This window comes from Danio aesculapii, chromosome 24, assembly GCF_903798145.1.
Source record: "Danio aesculapii chromosome 24, fDanAes4.1, whole genome shotgun sequence".
Classification (NCBI taxonomy): Eukaryota; Metazoa; Chordata; class Actinopteri; order Cypriniformes; family Danionidae; genus Danio; species Danio aesculapii.
The window spans coordinates 25,541,774-25,560,429 of NC_079458.1; the positions used below are offsets into that span (position 1 = coordinate 25,541,774).

Genomic DNA, 18,656 nt, shown 5'->3' on the forward strand with positions numbered 1-18,656 from the left:
GGTAGCTGGTTCAAACCTCGGCTGGGTCAGTTGGCGTTTCTGTGTGGAGTTTGCATGTTCTCCCTGTGTTTGCGTGGGTTTCCTCCAGGTTCTCCGGTTCAAAAGACATGCGTTACAGGTGAATTGGGTTTGGTGTGTTTGAGTGTTTGAGTGTGAATGAGTGTGTATGGATGTTTCCCAGAGATGGGTTGCAGCTGGAAGGGCATCCGCTGCGTAAAACATCTGCTGGATAAGTTGGTGGTTCATTCCGCTGTGGCGACCCCGGATTAATAAAGAGACTAAGCCAACAAGAAAATGAATGAATGAATATATATTTTATATTATATTAAAATATTTATTAACATTATCTACTGATTTTTTTAATAAATCTTCTGCACCATTGCCAATAGTTTTATTGTTTGTTTTTTTTTTTGCTTTTTGAACTTTCACATCAAAACAGTTGAACCTGTTTTACAAAACTTTTACAATTATTTTAATGTTTGTTTTTGTAAATGGTTCGTGATATGATGCAGTTTTAAATATTAGCTTTTCTTTACATTTTACTTTCTCTAAAAAAAAAAAATTCTGAGTCTAAAATTAAGCATGCGGCATGGTGGCTCAGTGCTTAACACTATCACCTCACAGCAAGAAGGTTGCTGGTTTGCGTCCTGGCAGGGCCAGCTCTACTTGAGACAGCTCCTTTGGTGCTCTGGTTTCCCTCACAGTCCAAAAACATGCGGTAGTGAATTAGATTAACTAAATTGGCGTGTGTGTGTGTGAGTGTTTGTGAATAAAAGATTTTATGGGTATTTCCCAATATTGGGTTGTGGCTGGAAGGGCATCCGCTGTGTAAAACATATGCCAGAGTAGTTGGTGGTTCGTTCTACTGTGACGACTAAGCCTAAGAAAACTGAATGAATGAATGAATGAATAAATGAATGAATGAATAAATAAATAAATTAATTAATTAATTAATTTCACAGACACACACATACTGTGCTCAGCATAAATGTGTACACCCCTTACAGATCTCTCTTTCAAATGAATATATTCTATAGGATGCTTTACAATAATACATTTGTGCATAAACATTAGATTCGTCCGTACCAAAGTCAAAAATGTAACTAATCTAAAAACAAAAAAAATAGAATCACAGTCAGTACACCCAATTTACTATGTTAGGGAAAATATTAAATAAACAAGAAAAATCTAGAAAAAAATCTTTCTATTCCTTAATGTTGTTACCAAACTTCTTTTTTAATGCACTAACAATTTTTGGCCATATTCACAGAGAAATTGATCAAATGTTAATTTTCAATATATATATATATTATATATATATATATATATATATATATATATATATATATATATATATATATATATATATATACACAAAGACAATTTAAATAAACATGTGTGGAAATGTCTTTACAGTTTGCAGTGGCAGCATGTGGAAATATTACCGTCTTGCTAAATGGATCAATTCATCATGCTTTCAACAAAAAAAGGTGTGTATGCTTATTTTGCAAGCTATAATAGTAGATTATGAACATGGTTTTGACTAAAACTAAATGAAAATGATTTTCACAGTTTAAAATATTAAATATATGTATATATATTACTATATATATCTATATATATATATATTATATATATATATATATATATATATATATATATATATATATATATATATGTTATGGGGTTGAGTCTGAAAGCATGTTAAGTAAAAACTCTGGCTGTGTTGGAAATGCCAAAATATCATTACACTTACTTTTTCTGTAATATTCATGCATTTTCTTTATGCATGAAATAATTAGAAGTCCTACTATATTTTCCAGAATCTGCTAAATATAACTTAAATCAGTACACAAGCTGCATTTGAATTTCCTACTACCATGCAATTCAAATTATATTGGTTGTGTAGTTTTGCTGGATCTCAACAAACATCTTTGTTTGACATCAAACAAGTTAAAAAAAAAAAGCTAAGGTCTTCAACATTCTTAATTTGAAGCAGTTTGTTGTTACAGCAGAGATGGTCGATCGAGCTCTCTCCCTTCCAATGTTTGAAACCCACAGTTTATATGCAGTTTTTTATCTACAGTTATAATTTTTCAGCTCCAATAGAATTCTAGCTTTTAATTGGTGGCTGTATGTTTTTCTGTTTTGTTTACTGGGAGTCAGAAAAACCTTGTTTCGTAAAGGTCGTATAGCATGCACTTACTTTCATGTGTTTGCATATTCAATTCAATTCATCTTTATTTCTATAGCACTTTTACAATGTAGATTGTGTTAAAGCAGCTTAACATAGAAGATTGTTCTAAATTGAAACTGTCAGTCCAGTTTTTAGAGTTGAAGTTCAGTTTAGTTCAGTTCAGTGTTAATTTTCACAAAATTCCAAACACTGAAGAGCAATCCGATGCAACAAACTTCACCAATTGAAAAAAATGAAGGAAAAAACCTTGAGAGAAACCAGGCTCAGTTGGGCTCGACCATTTCTCCTCTGGCCAATCGTCTTGTGCAGAGCTGCAGTCTAGGCGCTGGAGGCTGAAGAACGCTGGACGTCCATCGTGGAGAAGCTGCAGATGGGAGTAGGTCACCGGCTGGTGTACAGACTGGTGTACAGGATCAATGCGAAGACTTGTCTGTCACTGGGGTCTTTCAGGAATCAGTCTCATGCTCTACACTCCTCCATGTCCACCACAGCAGCTGCTCAGGATACGGCCTGATCCAGAATTATGGAAACCTCTGGAATAATAAAACCAGACTAACATAAGCGCAGATGTCTTTTGGGATATGTTCCCAGCTCCGATTGCCCTAAATAATGCAGACCAACGATACTTTAGAGGATTTGGATTTCAAAAGCATTTGTGTTTTATGTGTTTGCCAATGCAAAGAGATGTGTTTTTAATATAGTTTTAAACTGACAGAGTGTGTCTGCTTCCCAAACTGTAATAGGAAAAAAAAAGTTTACCGCCTACAGTTCATTTTGATATTCTGGGAATAATCAATTGTCCAGAATTAATTGAGCGTAGTGGATGTGAGGAGCTATAATACACATACCTGCCAACATTCGGATCATAAAATCCGGGAGATTTATACAGGGGTGCAAGTGAAGAGCGGGAGTGAAGGTGCGCACGAACTGAGGAGCAGGTATGAAGATAGGGGACTGAACCAAAAAGCTGAGGGGGTGGGGGGGTGGAATTCCGGGAGTTTTCCGGGAGACAGAACAATACGGGAGGTGGGCGGTAGATGGGAGACTCCCGGGAAAAACGGGAGTGTTGGCAGGTATGATAATACAACAGGAGCTCCCTCAAATACTGGGGAGCTAAGCCGTTCAGGGCTTCGTAGGCAGTCAATAAAATATAAAAAATTATACAATATTTAACAGGGAGAACATGCAACGATGAAAGAAGTGGAGTAATATGATCATATTTCTTTGTTCTAGACAGCACTCTTGCACCTGAATTTTGAACTAGCTAAAATTTTAATAAAGCCAACAGGGCAACCGCCTAGTAACGCATTACAATAGTCTAACCAGGAGGTCATGAAAGCATGATTAAGCTTTTCTGCATCAGACATTGATAGCAAATGTCAAAGTTTGGCAACATATTTAAGATGAAAAAATGCAGTTTTACAGATGCTTGATATCTGGCCTTCAAACGACAGGTTGCTATCAAAAATCACCCCCAAATTTTTTGACCAAAGATGAGGACTGAACTAAGACTCCATCAAGGGTTAGACACTGTTCAAGGTTTTTGCGTGTGAGATTTTTGGGTCCAATAAGCAAGACCTCAGTTTTATCTGAGTTTAGTAATAAGAAAGTATTAGTCATCCAAATTTTAATATCAGCTATACAATCTGTTAATTTCCTAAATTCATACAAATTATCAGGTTGAGAGGAGATATAAAGTTGTGTATCAACAGTGGAAGCTAACTCCTTGTTTCTTAATGATATCGCTTAGCGGTAGCAGATATAGTGTGAAAAGTAAGGGACCAAGAACTTAGCCTTGTGGTATCCCACAGTGTACTTTTGATCTGTATGATGCCTCTTCATTAACTAATACAAATTGATAACATTTAGATAGGTAAGACCTGAAACAGGCCAATGCAGTTCTTGTAATACCAACATAACTCTCAAGCCTATCAAGAGAATATTATGATCAATTGTATCAAATGCAGTACTGAGGTCCAATAACTAAGGTCCACTAAGAGAGAAATGCAATCATGATCGGACGACACAAGGAGGTTATTTGTAACTCTTAGGAGTGCTGTTTCTGTGCTATGAAATGCTCTAAATGCAGATTGACATTTTCATAGGTATTATTTCTTTGTAGGAAGGAACATAGCTGAGCAGATCAACTTTTTCTAGCATCTTTGATAGAAAAGGCAGGTTTGAAATGGATCTATAATTTACTAATTCTCTGGGATCAAACTGTGTTTCTTTAATTAGAGGCTTTATGACAGCTAGTTTAAAAATTTTAGGAACATATTCTAAAATAGAGATGAATTCAAAGCATTAAGAACAAGTTCACAACTTCTGAAAACAATTGTTTTAATAATTTTATCAGCATAGGATCTAGCATAGATGTTGTTGATGTGGACGAATTTATCAGTTTAGACAGTTCTTCCTCACCAGTAGAAAAAGTTTGAAGTTTATCCATTCAAGGGTTAGACACTGTTCTACAGTGCTTTATTTGGGACGATGCTGTAGGAGACAGACGGTGCTTATTTTATCTCTGATATCATCAATGTGAAAAAAGTCATTACTGCTGTGTTGAGAAATGCATGTTGATGCTTTATTTTTAGTTAGATTGGCTACTGTGTAAAATATGACCCCAGGTTTGTGTTTATTTTCTTCTACTGAAGTTGAAAAATAAGCAGATCTGGCAGGCTTTTGGCTCGTTTCCACTGACTGGTACGGTACGGTTCGGTTTGGTACGGGTCACCTTTATCAGGCTTGCGTTTCCACTAACAAGGGTACCCTTTGGTGGGCGTGGTGTATGACAGAAAGTTTCAGTCAACGTCATTCTAGCTCGAGGAAATGTCTACAATAAAGCTGTACGGGTCACTTACATATCAAATGAAAAGCACTTCTCATAATACAGATGCTTTACACACATAAATACTTGTGTAGAAATGTTTATTACTAATTTTTCAATGAACATGAGTTGATTATAACTGCAAATCAATGACAGTGCGAAACAGCCTACTGTAACTATATTAAGTATATTATGTATATATATGTATATATATGTAATTATCTTAAATAACTAAATAAGTGAACATATATGAACACATACAGCCCCATACAGTCTCCGATATGTTACCAACTACACAAGAACTACATATAGCAGACATTTCGTCATATTTAGGTTCAAAACAACACAAAATATAGCCTAAAGTCAGTGAAAACCTCTTATGTGTGTATGTAATCTTCAGCAGCACATGTAGCCTCTGTTAGAGAGTAATTCCGTCATTCCCGGTTCATATTAGTCCAAAATGTGAAGAAAATAAGTTAGTTAATCATGGCATTTTGTTCATGTTTGCTGAAAAATAATGTGCTCCTTTTTTTCCGGCTTCTCCTTTGTTTCTTCCCGCTTCACTCTCGCGTTTGTCAGTGTCTGACAGGATCGGGTTTCAAAAGCACGTCAATAATCAAACGCAGGTTATTATCAAGAGCTCAAGAAGTTTGTTATTTCAGATATAATGTTAGACGCGCGTGAGCGCTAGCAAGAAAGCGAAACCGCTCGCGTCTCAGACTGGCTCGTAAAAAACTACGGGGAACAGGGTAAATCTGCTCTTCTTCTTGGCTTTGTGGCTGTTCATCCAGACGACGACAAGGTTTGTTTGAGCCCAGATCGACCATGGCTCGTTATTATATGTATTTATAATTCCGCTGTAATCTCTCAGCTGTGTGTGTATTTCAAACATGGCGGGTTTTTTTGTTTTCATTCTGGCTTGTTGCGTAAGCGAATGACGTATCTCTGTAAACCAATAGCGTTCAGCTGCGCGTGTGGCTCCGCCTTTTGGTACCCTTTCTCGTGTTTGGTACCCTTTCGAAAGGGTGCCAAAAAAGTGGTACAGTATGCTTTTTGACAGTGGAATTGGCCATAAAAGCGTACTAAACCGAACCGTACCTTACCGTACCACTCAGTGGAAATGGGCCATTTAAAACTTTTCTAAAGTTAAGTATACTCTCTTTCCAGGCCAGAAGAAAAACCTCTAGATTTGATTTCTTCCATCTTCGTTCCATTTTCCGAGCTGCTTTCTTTAAGGCACGTGTGTGCTCACTGTGCCATGGTGTCAGATTTTTTCCCTAATATTTTTGAAGTGTAATTGAGCAATTATGTCTAACGTGCTAGAAAGGACAGGATCAACAGTTTTAGATGCGGTGTCAAGTTGTTCTAGGCTGCCTGGAATGCTATGGAAATTAGAAAGATCAGGTAGGTTACTGACAAAGTCATCTTTAGAGCTAGCAGTGATTGTTCTACCATATTTACAAATAGAAGATGACGTTATAGACCTATCAATGCACAATAAACAAGAGATTAAATAGTGATCTGAAATGTCAGCACTCTGCTGCACAACTTCAACATTATCAATATCGATACCATGTTATAATATTAGGTCTAAGGTATGATTATGCCAATGAGTAGGCCCTAAGACATGCTGTTTCACTCCAACAGAGGTTAGTATGTCTAGGAAGGCCAGACTTAAAGCATCTTTTTCATTATCTATACGAATATTAAAATCACCAACAATTAAAATGTTATCTGTGGCCAGAACTATTTCAGAGAAGAAATCAGCAAATTCTTTTGTAAAGTCGGTATGGTGCCCTGGAGGCCTATTTACAGTTTAGATTGAAATATATGGTTTAAACTGCACACTGAAATATACAACACTACTCCTTCAGATAAATTATATTTGAAGTCAGATCGCTGAGTAACACTAAAAATATTATTGTATATTATGCCAACGCCTCCACCTTTGCCTTTAAGACGTGGCTCGTGTTAATAATGATATCCTTTAGGTGAAGACTCATTTAAGGGCATGTAATCATCTGGTTTTGCCAGGTTTCTGTTAGACAAAGTGCATCTAGCTTTAGATAAGTTATCAAATCATTAACAAAAATAGTTTTAAAGGACAGTGATCTAATGTTCAGTGATCTGTGTTTTATCTTTTAATTAGATTCTTTTTTTTTTTTGATGAACACCAATTAAATTGTTTCCTTTAAATGAGTTTGTGAGCTTTTTAAATTCTCTCTATGTTCATATATCTAGGTGGCTCTATGTGCTGCAGATTATTTGGGTTAGGTAAACTGTGGAGACTAGCAGAGGGTTGGTTAAGCCAATCTGACTGTTCCCTGACCTGGGCCCAGTTAGTCGAATGTCAACACTAAGACAATATTTGCCAGATAACTAGAGAACCCGAGTAGAATGAAGACCATTTCTCTTCAACAGGTCAGGTCTACTCCAAAATTTTGGCCAATTGTCTACAAAACTTATGTTGTTCAGCGGGCACAACTTTGACATCCAGCCATTGAGTGATGAGAGTTGCCTGTGAAACTCATCACTTCAAGCGGGCAGGGGGCCAGAGCATATTACGGTGTATGACATTGTCTTTGCAAGATCACACACTTCTTAAACATTACTTTTAGTGATCTCCGACTGAAGTAGCCGAACATCATAATCGAACATTTATAATATATCTGTTTATCTAATAACTTATATTCTACCCATTATTATTGTGTTAAAGATAAGTTAAAATCTTAGTATTTTATCTAATAGTTTGATATCCTCTTTTTTGCTGTCCTCTGCTCTTTGCTGTAAATAGACAAATACTATTTATTTATTTATTACACATTGATGTCATAAATCTCTCTCTTACCCCTTTCTGATTTAGACTCTCTTCCACCTGTTGCTATGTCAGGAATTTCAGTCCACTTTACCTGTTGTTCTTTACTTAACATATACAAAACTTAAAACACAATGATCATTTCAGAAAAATGTATAACTAGTATATTCTTCTGCCTCTTCACTCTGTGTCTTTCAAATGCAAAATGTTCCATTAGTTTTAATTTAGGAGACTCCTCCTTTATATCATAATCTCTTCCCTAAACTGCACCAATCTTATTGCTCTTTACATTGCACCACATATGCAGTCCTCCTTTTATATTATAATCTACAATAAATTATTCTTTCAACCTACTTGTTTTGAAAACATACTTTTAAACAGATTCACACTTCTACTCTTATTATTTTAACATGAGCTGCATCCCTCTATCCTTGTTCCAGTCAAGGATTAGGATGGAAGCCTTCTCTGCACACCAATATGGGCTATTTTGCCTCAACCTGAAGCAGCAAATACACAAAATAAATGCACTATACACTACACTCCTCTTGAATAACCTGTTCGAGCAGCCTATAACCTTAGAGCGGTAACTACAGGATTTTTGCATACCCATGCAGCCCTCTGCTTTACCTTTAACAGAGCGCTATCGTAGGACTTTACGCACATCTCTCTACTTTAATCTGCTTTAATCTCTTAACTGTCACCACACATAAAGGACTCTTTCTTAAACTTAGAAATGCTCTATGCATATGCTACATCATTAAAAAATTTCCCAAATATGGGAAACAGTTACTAGTCCACATTTATCCTGTCCGTCAAGGCCCTCTTAGATAAACACAGATCATTTGCATGCAAATTACACTTTTTCTTCTGGTATTCAAAACCCCTTGTTTTTTCTTTCTTATTTTATGATTACTTTTAGTTCTTTGAAGCTGGAGAAGCAGATCAAGTGTCTTTACCATTACAACCAGGTCCTGGCAGAAAAAACACAAACTTATAAGCATAAAATCGCTATCCGTTTTTTTTTTTTATTATTCTGGCCACATATTTGTGTTTTTTCTCCTGTCCAGCATGCACAGCAACACCAGTCCTGCTCCTTTCCAGCCCTACGTTCCATGGGTGCCAGTTGTTGTGGTTTCCGGCTTTTCTATTAATGAATCAAACTTAGTCTGGAAGTTATGAATATCAGAAGAATATACTTTTTGGAATATTTTCCAAAAAAGCAGAGACGTCCATAAGCAGACCGATCTCTAGTCTCTCCCCAGGACAATCTGATGTCCCTCAAATTTGCAATGCCCTTTATCCTTGCTTCCTCCCACCTTTGTGTTTCAACATATGTTGTATACATTTCAGGCTTTTCTTGCTATATTTACACAGATAGTTACACAGATATTACCTGTTTTCAACATATTCGACATATAATAGCAGATTAAAATGACCCTTCACTCACCCAATTAAATATGTCTTTACAAAGATTGCCTCGTGCCTCGTCCTCGGAGCGATGGGCCTGGAAAGAGAAACACACAGGGTTGAGGTGAAAGTAGTGTTAAGATTGAGATGAGCAAGCATGAGCAAGCAGCAGCCCAGGAGACATCGAGCAAGCCCCGTTGTTTCCAGAGCTAAGCTTGTTTCATCTCGAGGTCATGGATCCAATAGGATCTGGATGCAGCCTTAATGATGCAAGCTGAGATTGCATCACTCAGCGATGCATTGTCAGACACAATACACTCAATAAAGAGAGTGACGTCACTGAGATCTGCATCCAGACCCCTCTCCATGGATCTGTGCTTCCACTGCCTCCAGCTCCAGCTCCAGCTCCAATGCCTTCACTGATGCTTCTCCTGGACTCAAAGGATAGACCCACCCTCTATGCAGCCAATTATGGCTATGCAAGCAGACTTCCAGACTCTGCTTGCCTCTTTTGACCTCAAAAAAGCACCTACTTCTGCTACTCACAAATCAGGTAATCAGCTAGACCTTAAATAGACTCGACATTGCTTTGCTGATCAAACACTAGTAACTCCACTACAAACATCGGATCATTTCCTTCTGTCTCTCAACATCCACATTACTCATGAGCCGCCACACATTCCAATTCTAGTTGCCTTTCGCAGAAACCTACGCTCTCTCTCACCCAATAGACTATCCACCATTGTTTCAGACTCTCTTCCTCCATCTTGCAAACTCTCTGCACTTGATACGAACAGTGTACTAATACACTCTGCTCCACACTAGCATCATGTCTAGACAGACTATGCCCTCTTACATCCAGACAAGCCCCTGCTAGTCCTCCTGCACCCTGGCCCTCTGATGTTCTCCGTGAGCATCGCTCAAAACTTCGGGCTGCAGAGAGAATTTGGTGAAAAACTAAAAATCCTGAACAACTCATAACATACCAAACACTTCTGTCCTCTTTCTCGGCTGAGGTTACTTCTGCAAAGCAGACATACTTCCGTCAGAAAGTCAACAGTGCCACCAATCCTCGCTTACTTTTTAAAACATTTTCCTCCCTCCTCTATCCTCCTCCTCCACACTCACTACTGATGACTTTGCTACATTCTTTTGGACCACAACTGCAAAAATCAGTGCTCAATTTCCGGCACCTACAACAAACACGCAAGATACACCACCAACACCACACACACTCACCTCTTTTTCCAGCTGTCTGAGTCTGAGGTGTCCAATCTCGTGCTATCTAGCCATGCAACCACCTGTCCGCTTGATCCCATTCCCTCTCATCTCTTGCAAGCCATTTCTCCTAGTCATACCAACACTGACATAATTACATAATAATCACATAATTAACACATCTCTTGACTCTGGTTTATTCCCTACTCCATTTAAGCAGGCTAGGGTAACCCCACTGCTAAAGAAACCCAACCTGGATCAAATGCTACTTGAAAACTACCGACCGGTATCCCTGCTTCCATTCATGGCCATTTCTTACTCAAAACAACCTCATGGACAACAAGCAATCTGGCTTTAAGAAAGGCCACTCAACTGAGGCTGCCCTGCTCTCGTTCGTGGAGGATCTCAGACTGGCTAAAGCAGACTCTAAATCATCTGTCCTCATCTTGCTGGATTTATCAGCTGCTTTTGACACTGTAAACCACCAGATCCTGCTATCTACGCTTGAGTCACTGGGCGTTGCAGGCACTGTTATTCAATGGTTCAGATCTTACCTCTCTGACAGGTCATTCAGGGTGTCTTGGAGGGGAGAGGTGTCCAACCTACAGCATCTAAACACTGAGGTACCTCAGGGCTCTGTTCTTGGGCCACTTCTCCTCTCCATCTATATGACATCTTTAGGACCAGTCATCCAGAAACATGGATTTTCCTACCACTGCTATGCTGATGATACCCAGCTATACCTCTCTATTCACCCTGATGATCCCTCAGTTCCAGTTCGCATCTCAGCCTGCCTGTCAGACATTTCACACTGGATGAAAGATCATCATCTTCAGCTTAACCTCGCGTAAACGGAAATGCTTGAAGTTTCTGCCAACCCGACTCTACACCATAACTTTTCAATCCGGATGGATGGGGCAACCATTACTGCTTCCTAAATGGTAAAAAGCCTTGGAGTAACGATTGATGACCAACTACACTTCTCTGACCACATTTCTGGAACTGCTTGATTTTGTAGATTCGCACTCTATAACATCAGAAAGGTCCGACCCTTCCTATCTGAACATGCAGCTCAACTTATTGTTCAAGCTCTTGTTCTCTCCAAACTGGATTATTGCAACTCTCTACTAGCCGGGCTTCCAGCTAATTCTATCAAACCTCTTCAGCTGCTTCAGAACGCAGCAGCACGAGTGGTCTTTGATGAACCCAAAAGAGCATGTCACTCCGCTACTCACCCGTTTGCACTGGCTGCCATTTACAAAAAAATTTCTAATGCTTTGCTTCTTAGACTTTACACACCTAAAACTTGTCTATAGCACTTGTTCACTGCTGCTCTTATAGTTGTGTAAATTGCTTCCTTGTCCTCATTTGAAAGTCGCTTTGGATAAAAGCGTCTGCTAAATGTAAATGTAATGTAAATTAGCTCTCATGGCAGCTTACACTGTCAGGAGAATGGAGACTCCACCCCTTGCAGTCCAGCTGATATGGGAGTAATTCCGTGAAGCCCAGGTCATCCTGTTTGCTACACCCATTGCCAGTTGTTTTACTTCCTGACTGAGGCCCTCCTCAGAATGGATGCACTGGCTCACAGTTGGCCCCAAGGCCTGTGCAAATATGCATTTCCCCTAGTGAGCCTACTTACACAGACCCTGTGTGCTAGTTAAATTTATGAATATGAATGATTATCAATGAAAAATTATTATTAATTATGAATATTCAGAATTAACTTATAGTTCATTTAAGTTAATAAATATAACAATGACTTCGCACACTTGTCTGAGCAGACTTTTAATTGTTTATTTATTTAGAATTATAGCTACTTCCTATGAAGATGAATAGTAGGGATGAACCGACATCACTTTTTACAAACCTATACGATTACGAGTATTTTAATTTGTGTACTCGCCGATACAGAGTACCGATTCAGATACCTCTTAGATTTGGTTTCAATGAAAGTGCAATTCATTTGAAAGGAGGTATACACAAAAATCTTTTACAGAAGACTTTTCCAAGCCCAAAATATACACACATTGTTGTTAACCCTGTAAATCTATAGACCTTATCTATTAACAATTAAGCATAGACATATAAACAAGTTATCCTTGCACTGACATGCGTTCACGACTTCACACATTACATAAAGAGTGTGCAGTGTACGTTACCTTATGGAGTCACTCTCTTGACATTGCATATTGGGGATGCAAAAAACCCTGTTATGTGCAGTTCTTCATCATATTCACGAGTCCTGCCATTATTCTGTGGGTCAGGTAATCAAAAAGTAGGCTACTTGATGTTCAACTATGGGTCGCGGGTGGATAAGTTCAATAGTTGGTTATGCAAACTTTGACTTTGTCTAAAATATCAAAATGTTTGATGATGCAATTTTACACACGGTCATAAATACGCACTCAAAAAAAATAATAAAATAAATAAAATTTTTTTTTAAATCACATGACTATCATCTCACAATGTTTCTGAGTTTCTCTTCCAAACGAGTTCGTTCTTCTGAGGTAATCTGGAATACTTTCAATGCTGCGAATAGGAAATTGAAACTGACAGGCGCAATGGATAATTTTTCAGGGCTCTAGACTTTTTGCACTGGTGCATCTTTTTTTCTAAGGAGCACCAACAAAAAAAAAATAAAAATTGCATTGTATACAATTATATAGAACAAAGATAAAACGACCTAGAATATGAAAATGTTAAATTTTTTACATCAACAAATACATCTTGTGGTAGTGCACTAGTTTAATAAAAATTGTGACTGTAACTGTTAGGGAAGCAGACGGACAAACAAGGTGAGTTAATGATGAATGATGTTTATTATAACAGCGGAGCACAAAAGGATTACAATGGGGAAGTGAATGAAGTTCGGTTGAGCTGATCCTGGTCCTTTGGAGCACGATGGATGACTGACACTGAGGAAGACCAAATGCACACACCAGAGGGTTTGCGGGGAAGACAGACTGACGACACACACAACTCTGACATTACACTGGGAACACTGGAAGGAAACAGAGATCAGGCAAGTTCAAGAGACGAGTTAATCTGATAGTGAATACCAGGAGGTACTCTCTACGAGTCAGCTTCGGAAGAACAAGCCCAGACACTGAGTGATGTGAGCTGTGTGCTTTTGTAGTGTGTTGGAGTGATAGGGTGCAGCTGTGCGTGATTAGTACTCAGGTTATGATGCTCGTTGCGTGATACTGGTGGAAGAGCCTGGCCAATCCGTGACATTACCCCCCTCCCCAGGGCCCGCTCCTGAGGGCCTAAACCTCCAGCGCCGTGGTGGCATGACTAGATGAACCCTTCTTCCAACATCAGTGGGGGAGGGGGTTCCTCTTCGTGGCCAGGCTCTGTGGAGGGAATCAGAGGGTCGGGAAAGGGTTTGAGGAGTGATACGTGGAATGTGGGGTGGATTCTGTATTGCGGTGGTAACTAACTTGTAAGTGACTGGGTTGACCTGTTCCAGGAAGGTGAAGGGACCAACAAATCTGGGACTTAGTTTTCGGGAGGGCAGTCGCAAGCGGATGTCTCTGGTGGAGAGCCAGACTTTCTGCCCCGGAGTATAGATGGGACCTGGAATCTTCCTTTTGTCGGACACCTCCTTTGCTCTGCGAACTGCCCTCTGGAGATGGTGATGAGCATCGTTCCAGACCCTCTCGCTCTCCCGGAACCAGTAATCCACTGCGGGGACATCAGAAGGTTTGCCATCCCAGGTAAAGAGTGGAGGTTTGAATCCCAGAATGCACTGGAATGGTGTGAGTCCGGTGGTAGGTTGCCGCAGGGAATTCTGGGCGTATTCTGCCAAGCCCAGAAACTGGCTCCTGGAGTTGATGACCGTGACAGAAGGTCCTGAGGAACCCCCCCACTTCTTGGATTTTCCTCTCTGCCTGGCTGTTGGTCTGTGGATGATAGCCAGACGAGAGGCTGACAGTCACACCTAGGAGTCTGAAGGCTTTCCATAGTCTGGAGATGAATTGGAGTCCTCGGTCCGAGACTATATCTTCAGGTAACCCAAAACATCGAAAGACATGGTTGAATAGATTTTCAGCTGTCTCTAGGGCTGTGGGCAGACCCTTCAAGGGAATTAAACAACAGAATTGAGAAATTGATCTACAATGACAAAAATGCAGGTATAACCTCCAGATGATGGGAGATCCGTCATGAAGTCGACTACTAGGTGTGACCAGGGGCGGTTCGGGATGGAGTTTGACTGCAGGCAGATGGCGAGGACTCTTTGACATAGCACATTCTCTACAGCCTTGGATGTATCTCCTCACATCCCTTGCCATATTCAGCCACCAAAAGCATTGGGATAGCAGCGAGAGGGTGTTGTTGGCCCCGGGATGGCCTGTGCCCAGAGAGGTATGGCTGGAATAAATGAGATCTACCCGTTGGTTTTCAGGGATAAACCGTCGATTAGGGGGACAGCCCGGCGGAGCTCTGGATTCTGGAGTGGCGGACCATGTGATGGGACAGACAGTAATCTGATCTGGAAGGATCTTGGCCGGGGTCTCGATTATTTCTTGCTGATCATGTATTCTGGAAAGTGCGTCTGCTCGGATGTTTTTTGATCCTGGTCGGTATGATATAAAAAACTGAAATCTGGAGAAGAACAGGCACCACCGGGCCTGACAAGGACAGAGTCTTTTAGCATCTTTGAGGTATTGTAAGTTGTGATCTGTGATCACCTGGAACGGATGTTTGGCCCCCTCCAACCAGTGTCGCCACTCCTCTAGGGCGAGCTTGATAGCAAGAAGTTCTCAGTTCCCGATGTCATAGTTCTTTTCCGCCAGGCTGAGCTTCCGGGAGAAATAGGCACATGGATGGAGTAGTGCGGGAGTACCGTGGGACTGAGACAGGATAGCTCCCACTCCAGTGGTCGATTCATCTACTTTGACCGCGAAAGGCAAGTTGGGATCGAGGTGAGTCAGGAGTGGAGCTTGAGTGAAGGATTCTTTGAGGCTTTGGAAGGCTGCAGCAGCTTCTGGAGGCCAGGATAGGGTTTATTCTTGAGCAGATTGGTAAGTGGAGCGGTGATGAGACTGTAATTGTGGATGAAACGTCAATAGAAATTGGCAAATCCTAGGAATCGTTGGAGTTCTTTTATGGTTTTGGGTTCTGGCCAGGAGATGACGGAAGTGACCTTCCCCTCATCCATCCGAACCCCTCTTTGATCGATGATGTACCCCATTAACTGAACAGATGGTAAGTAGAATGAGCATTTCAGCCTTGAGGTACAACTGGTGTTTCCTGAGGGTTTGTAGGACCTCCGCAACATGGTGGCGATGTTCGGCCTCACTCTGGGAGTAAATTAGGATATCATCTATGTAGACAATGACGAAGAGATGGAGGACTTCGTGGATAAAAGTTTTGGAATACAGAAGAGGCGTTGACCAGACCAAAGGGCATGACCAGGTACTTGTAGTGTCCAGTAGGGGTCACAAACGCCGTCTTCCATTCGTCCCCTCTCACGTATTCTTACCATGCGCTGCGGAGGTCCAACTTGGTGAAGATTTTGGTGGATCTGAGTTGTTCCAGGTCCGCAGGGACGAGAGAAAGGGGATATCAGAATTTGACTATTCCTTGATTAAGTACTCTGTAGTCGATACATGGCCGCAACCCTCCATCTTTCTTAGCCACGAAGAAGCTTGAGGCAGCGGGTGACATGGATGGGCGGATATACCCCTGACTCAGAGCCTCCTGAATGTACTCCTCCATGGCCTTAGTTTCCGGAAGGGATAACGGGTAGATCCTACCTCTGGGCATTGGAGCATCTGAAAGCAGGTCTATGGCGCAGTCCCATGGCCGATGTGGAGGTAGCTGGGAAGCTCTCTTGGGGCAAAATACGTCCTCGTATGAGGAGTAGATCTTCGGAATCTGTATGGATCGTTTCTCGATGGGGCTTTCGACTGACGTGACATAGACTGTTAGGGGTCTCTGAAACTGCAAGGGTAGGTCGGGAAAACAGCTGGATTTGCATTCTTCACCCCATCTCTTGATTTCTCCTGTGCCCCAAGAGAGGATGGGATCGTGCTTCACCAGCCACGGGCGCCCTAGGATGAGGTCCATGGATGCACCCTCCAGAATCGGAAATTGAATCTCCTCTTTGTGAAGCAATCCCACTTGGAGATTGACGAGTTCACATTTACGATGGATACGTGCCTGGGAATGGATATCGTTGGTTATAGGTTGAATCTGGTAGACGTGTGTCGAGGCTTCGGTGTGGAGCTGGAGGTGGCGACAGAGGGCGTGTGAGATGAAATTTCCAGCTGACCCGGAGTCGATAATGGCCGTGACTGAAACAGAGACAGAATGCGTAGTTAACTGAACATTGGTGGTGAGGGGGTGCATTCTCAATGGTAGAACTGAACACTCACCAAGGAGCGTACTGGACGAATGGGACAGTCCAGCCTGACATGTCCTTCGGCACCACAGTACACACAGACCCCGGGTAAGCCTCCTCTGTCGCTCTGTGATCGGGAGTCTACCAGATTCGACGATCATTGGTTCTGGAGGGACGACTGGCTCTGGCGGACGGAAGAGTGCTTGAGGTACTGGTGTAAGGTCATGCTGGTAGACCTTCAAACGATCAGAACATCGAAGAGAATGTTGGATGAATTTTTCCAACCCCATGGTATCGTCGAGGGCTGCCAGCTGTAGTCGAAGAGTGGGCTCCAGTCCGAGCCGGTACATCATGAGGAGAGATCGCTCATTCCATCCGCTAGCAGCAGCCAGAGTTCGAAACCGGAGCGCATAATCCTGTGTGGACATGGCTCCCTGTTTGAGGTGGTACAATTGTTCTCCGGCTGCTACTTCTCCATCCACATGACCAAAGACCTCCTCGAAATACTTAGTAAATGTATGAATGTAATTCGTTACCGGCCCAGCTTGCTGCCAGATGGTCTCAGCCCCCCAGAGAGCCGAACCAGAGAGAAGGGAGATGAACGCAATCTTCGACCGATCTGTAGGATATAAATCAGGTTGCATTGTGAATACAAGAGAACATTGTAATAGAAATCCATTGCACTTCTCCGCCCCGCCAAAGTAGGATGCTGGTCGAGCCATGGGACTGGATGAGTGGGTGGACTGTGAAGTGCTCGGTGCTGGTGGTGCTTCGGGAAGTGGTGCAGATGGTAGTAGAACTCACTTCAGCGAGTCCACCAACTTCTGAATGGGATCGGGAGTGCTCATGCTGTTAACGGTGTTCAGGTCCGGGCTTCTGTTAGGGAAGCAGACGGACAAACAAGGTGAGTTAATGATGAATGATGTTTATTATAACAGCGGAGCACAAAAGGATTACGATGGGGAAGTGAATGAAGTTCAGTTGAGCTGATAGTCCTTCTTTAGGGCACGATGGATGACTGAGACTGAGGAAGACCGAATGCACACACCAGAGGGCTTGCGGGGAAGACAGACTGACGACACACACAACTCTGACAGGACACCGGGAACACTGGACAGACTGGAAGGAAACAGAGATCAGGTAAGTTCAAGAGACGAGTCAATCTAATCGTGAATACCAGGAAGTACTCTCTATGAGTCCGCTTCATAAGAACGAGCCCGGACACTGAGTGATGTGAGGTGTGTGCTTTTGTAGTGTGTTGGAGTGATTGGGTGCAGCTGTGCGTGATTAGTACTCAGGTGATGATGCTCGTTGCGTGATACTGGTGGAAGAGCCTGGCCAATCCGTGACAGTAACATTCAACATGCAATAAAGTGCCATCAAAAAAAAAAAAACCTAAACAGCACAATTTTTTGTATTTACAAGTAAAATTAAATATTATACTCGGCCTATGCCTAAATCCAAAAAGCACTAAATAAGTTATATATTTATAAATTACAGTGATTAAAAAAAAGAAATTTATATATATATATATATATATATATATATATATATATATATATATATATATATATATATATATATATATATATATATATATATATATATATATACAGTGAGGTCAATAAGTATTTGATCACCCTGTGATTTTTAAATATCTCCTACTTAGAAATCATGGAGGGGTCTAGAATTGTCTAGAATTGCATTTCCGCTTTCAGAGACAGAATCTAAAAATAAAAATCCAAAAATCACGTTGTATGATTTTTTAGTAATTTATTTGTAAATTACTGTGTCAAATAAGTATTTGATTACTTGAGTCAAAAATGTGTAATATTTGGTACAG

The 18,656-nt window shown here is 40.9% G+C and overlaps 1 protein-coding gene across 1 annotated transcript in view; it reads left to right on the plus strand.

Moving 5' to 3' along the window:
- Window positions 1-18,656, plus strand: part of LOC130218082 (ADP-ribosyl cyclase/cyclic ADP-ribose hydrolase 1) — a gene marked incomplete at its 5' end in the record, with an annotated part of 55,607 nt that overhangs the window by 21,810 nt on the left and 15,141 nt on the right. The window contains one exon of the mRNA XM_056450113.1: window positions 1,417-1,490. Coding sequence (XP_056306088.1) covers window positions 1,417-1,490 — 74 coding nt within the window. The remainder of the gene's footprint in view (window positions 1-1,416; window positions 1,491-18,656) is intronic.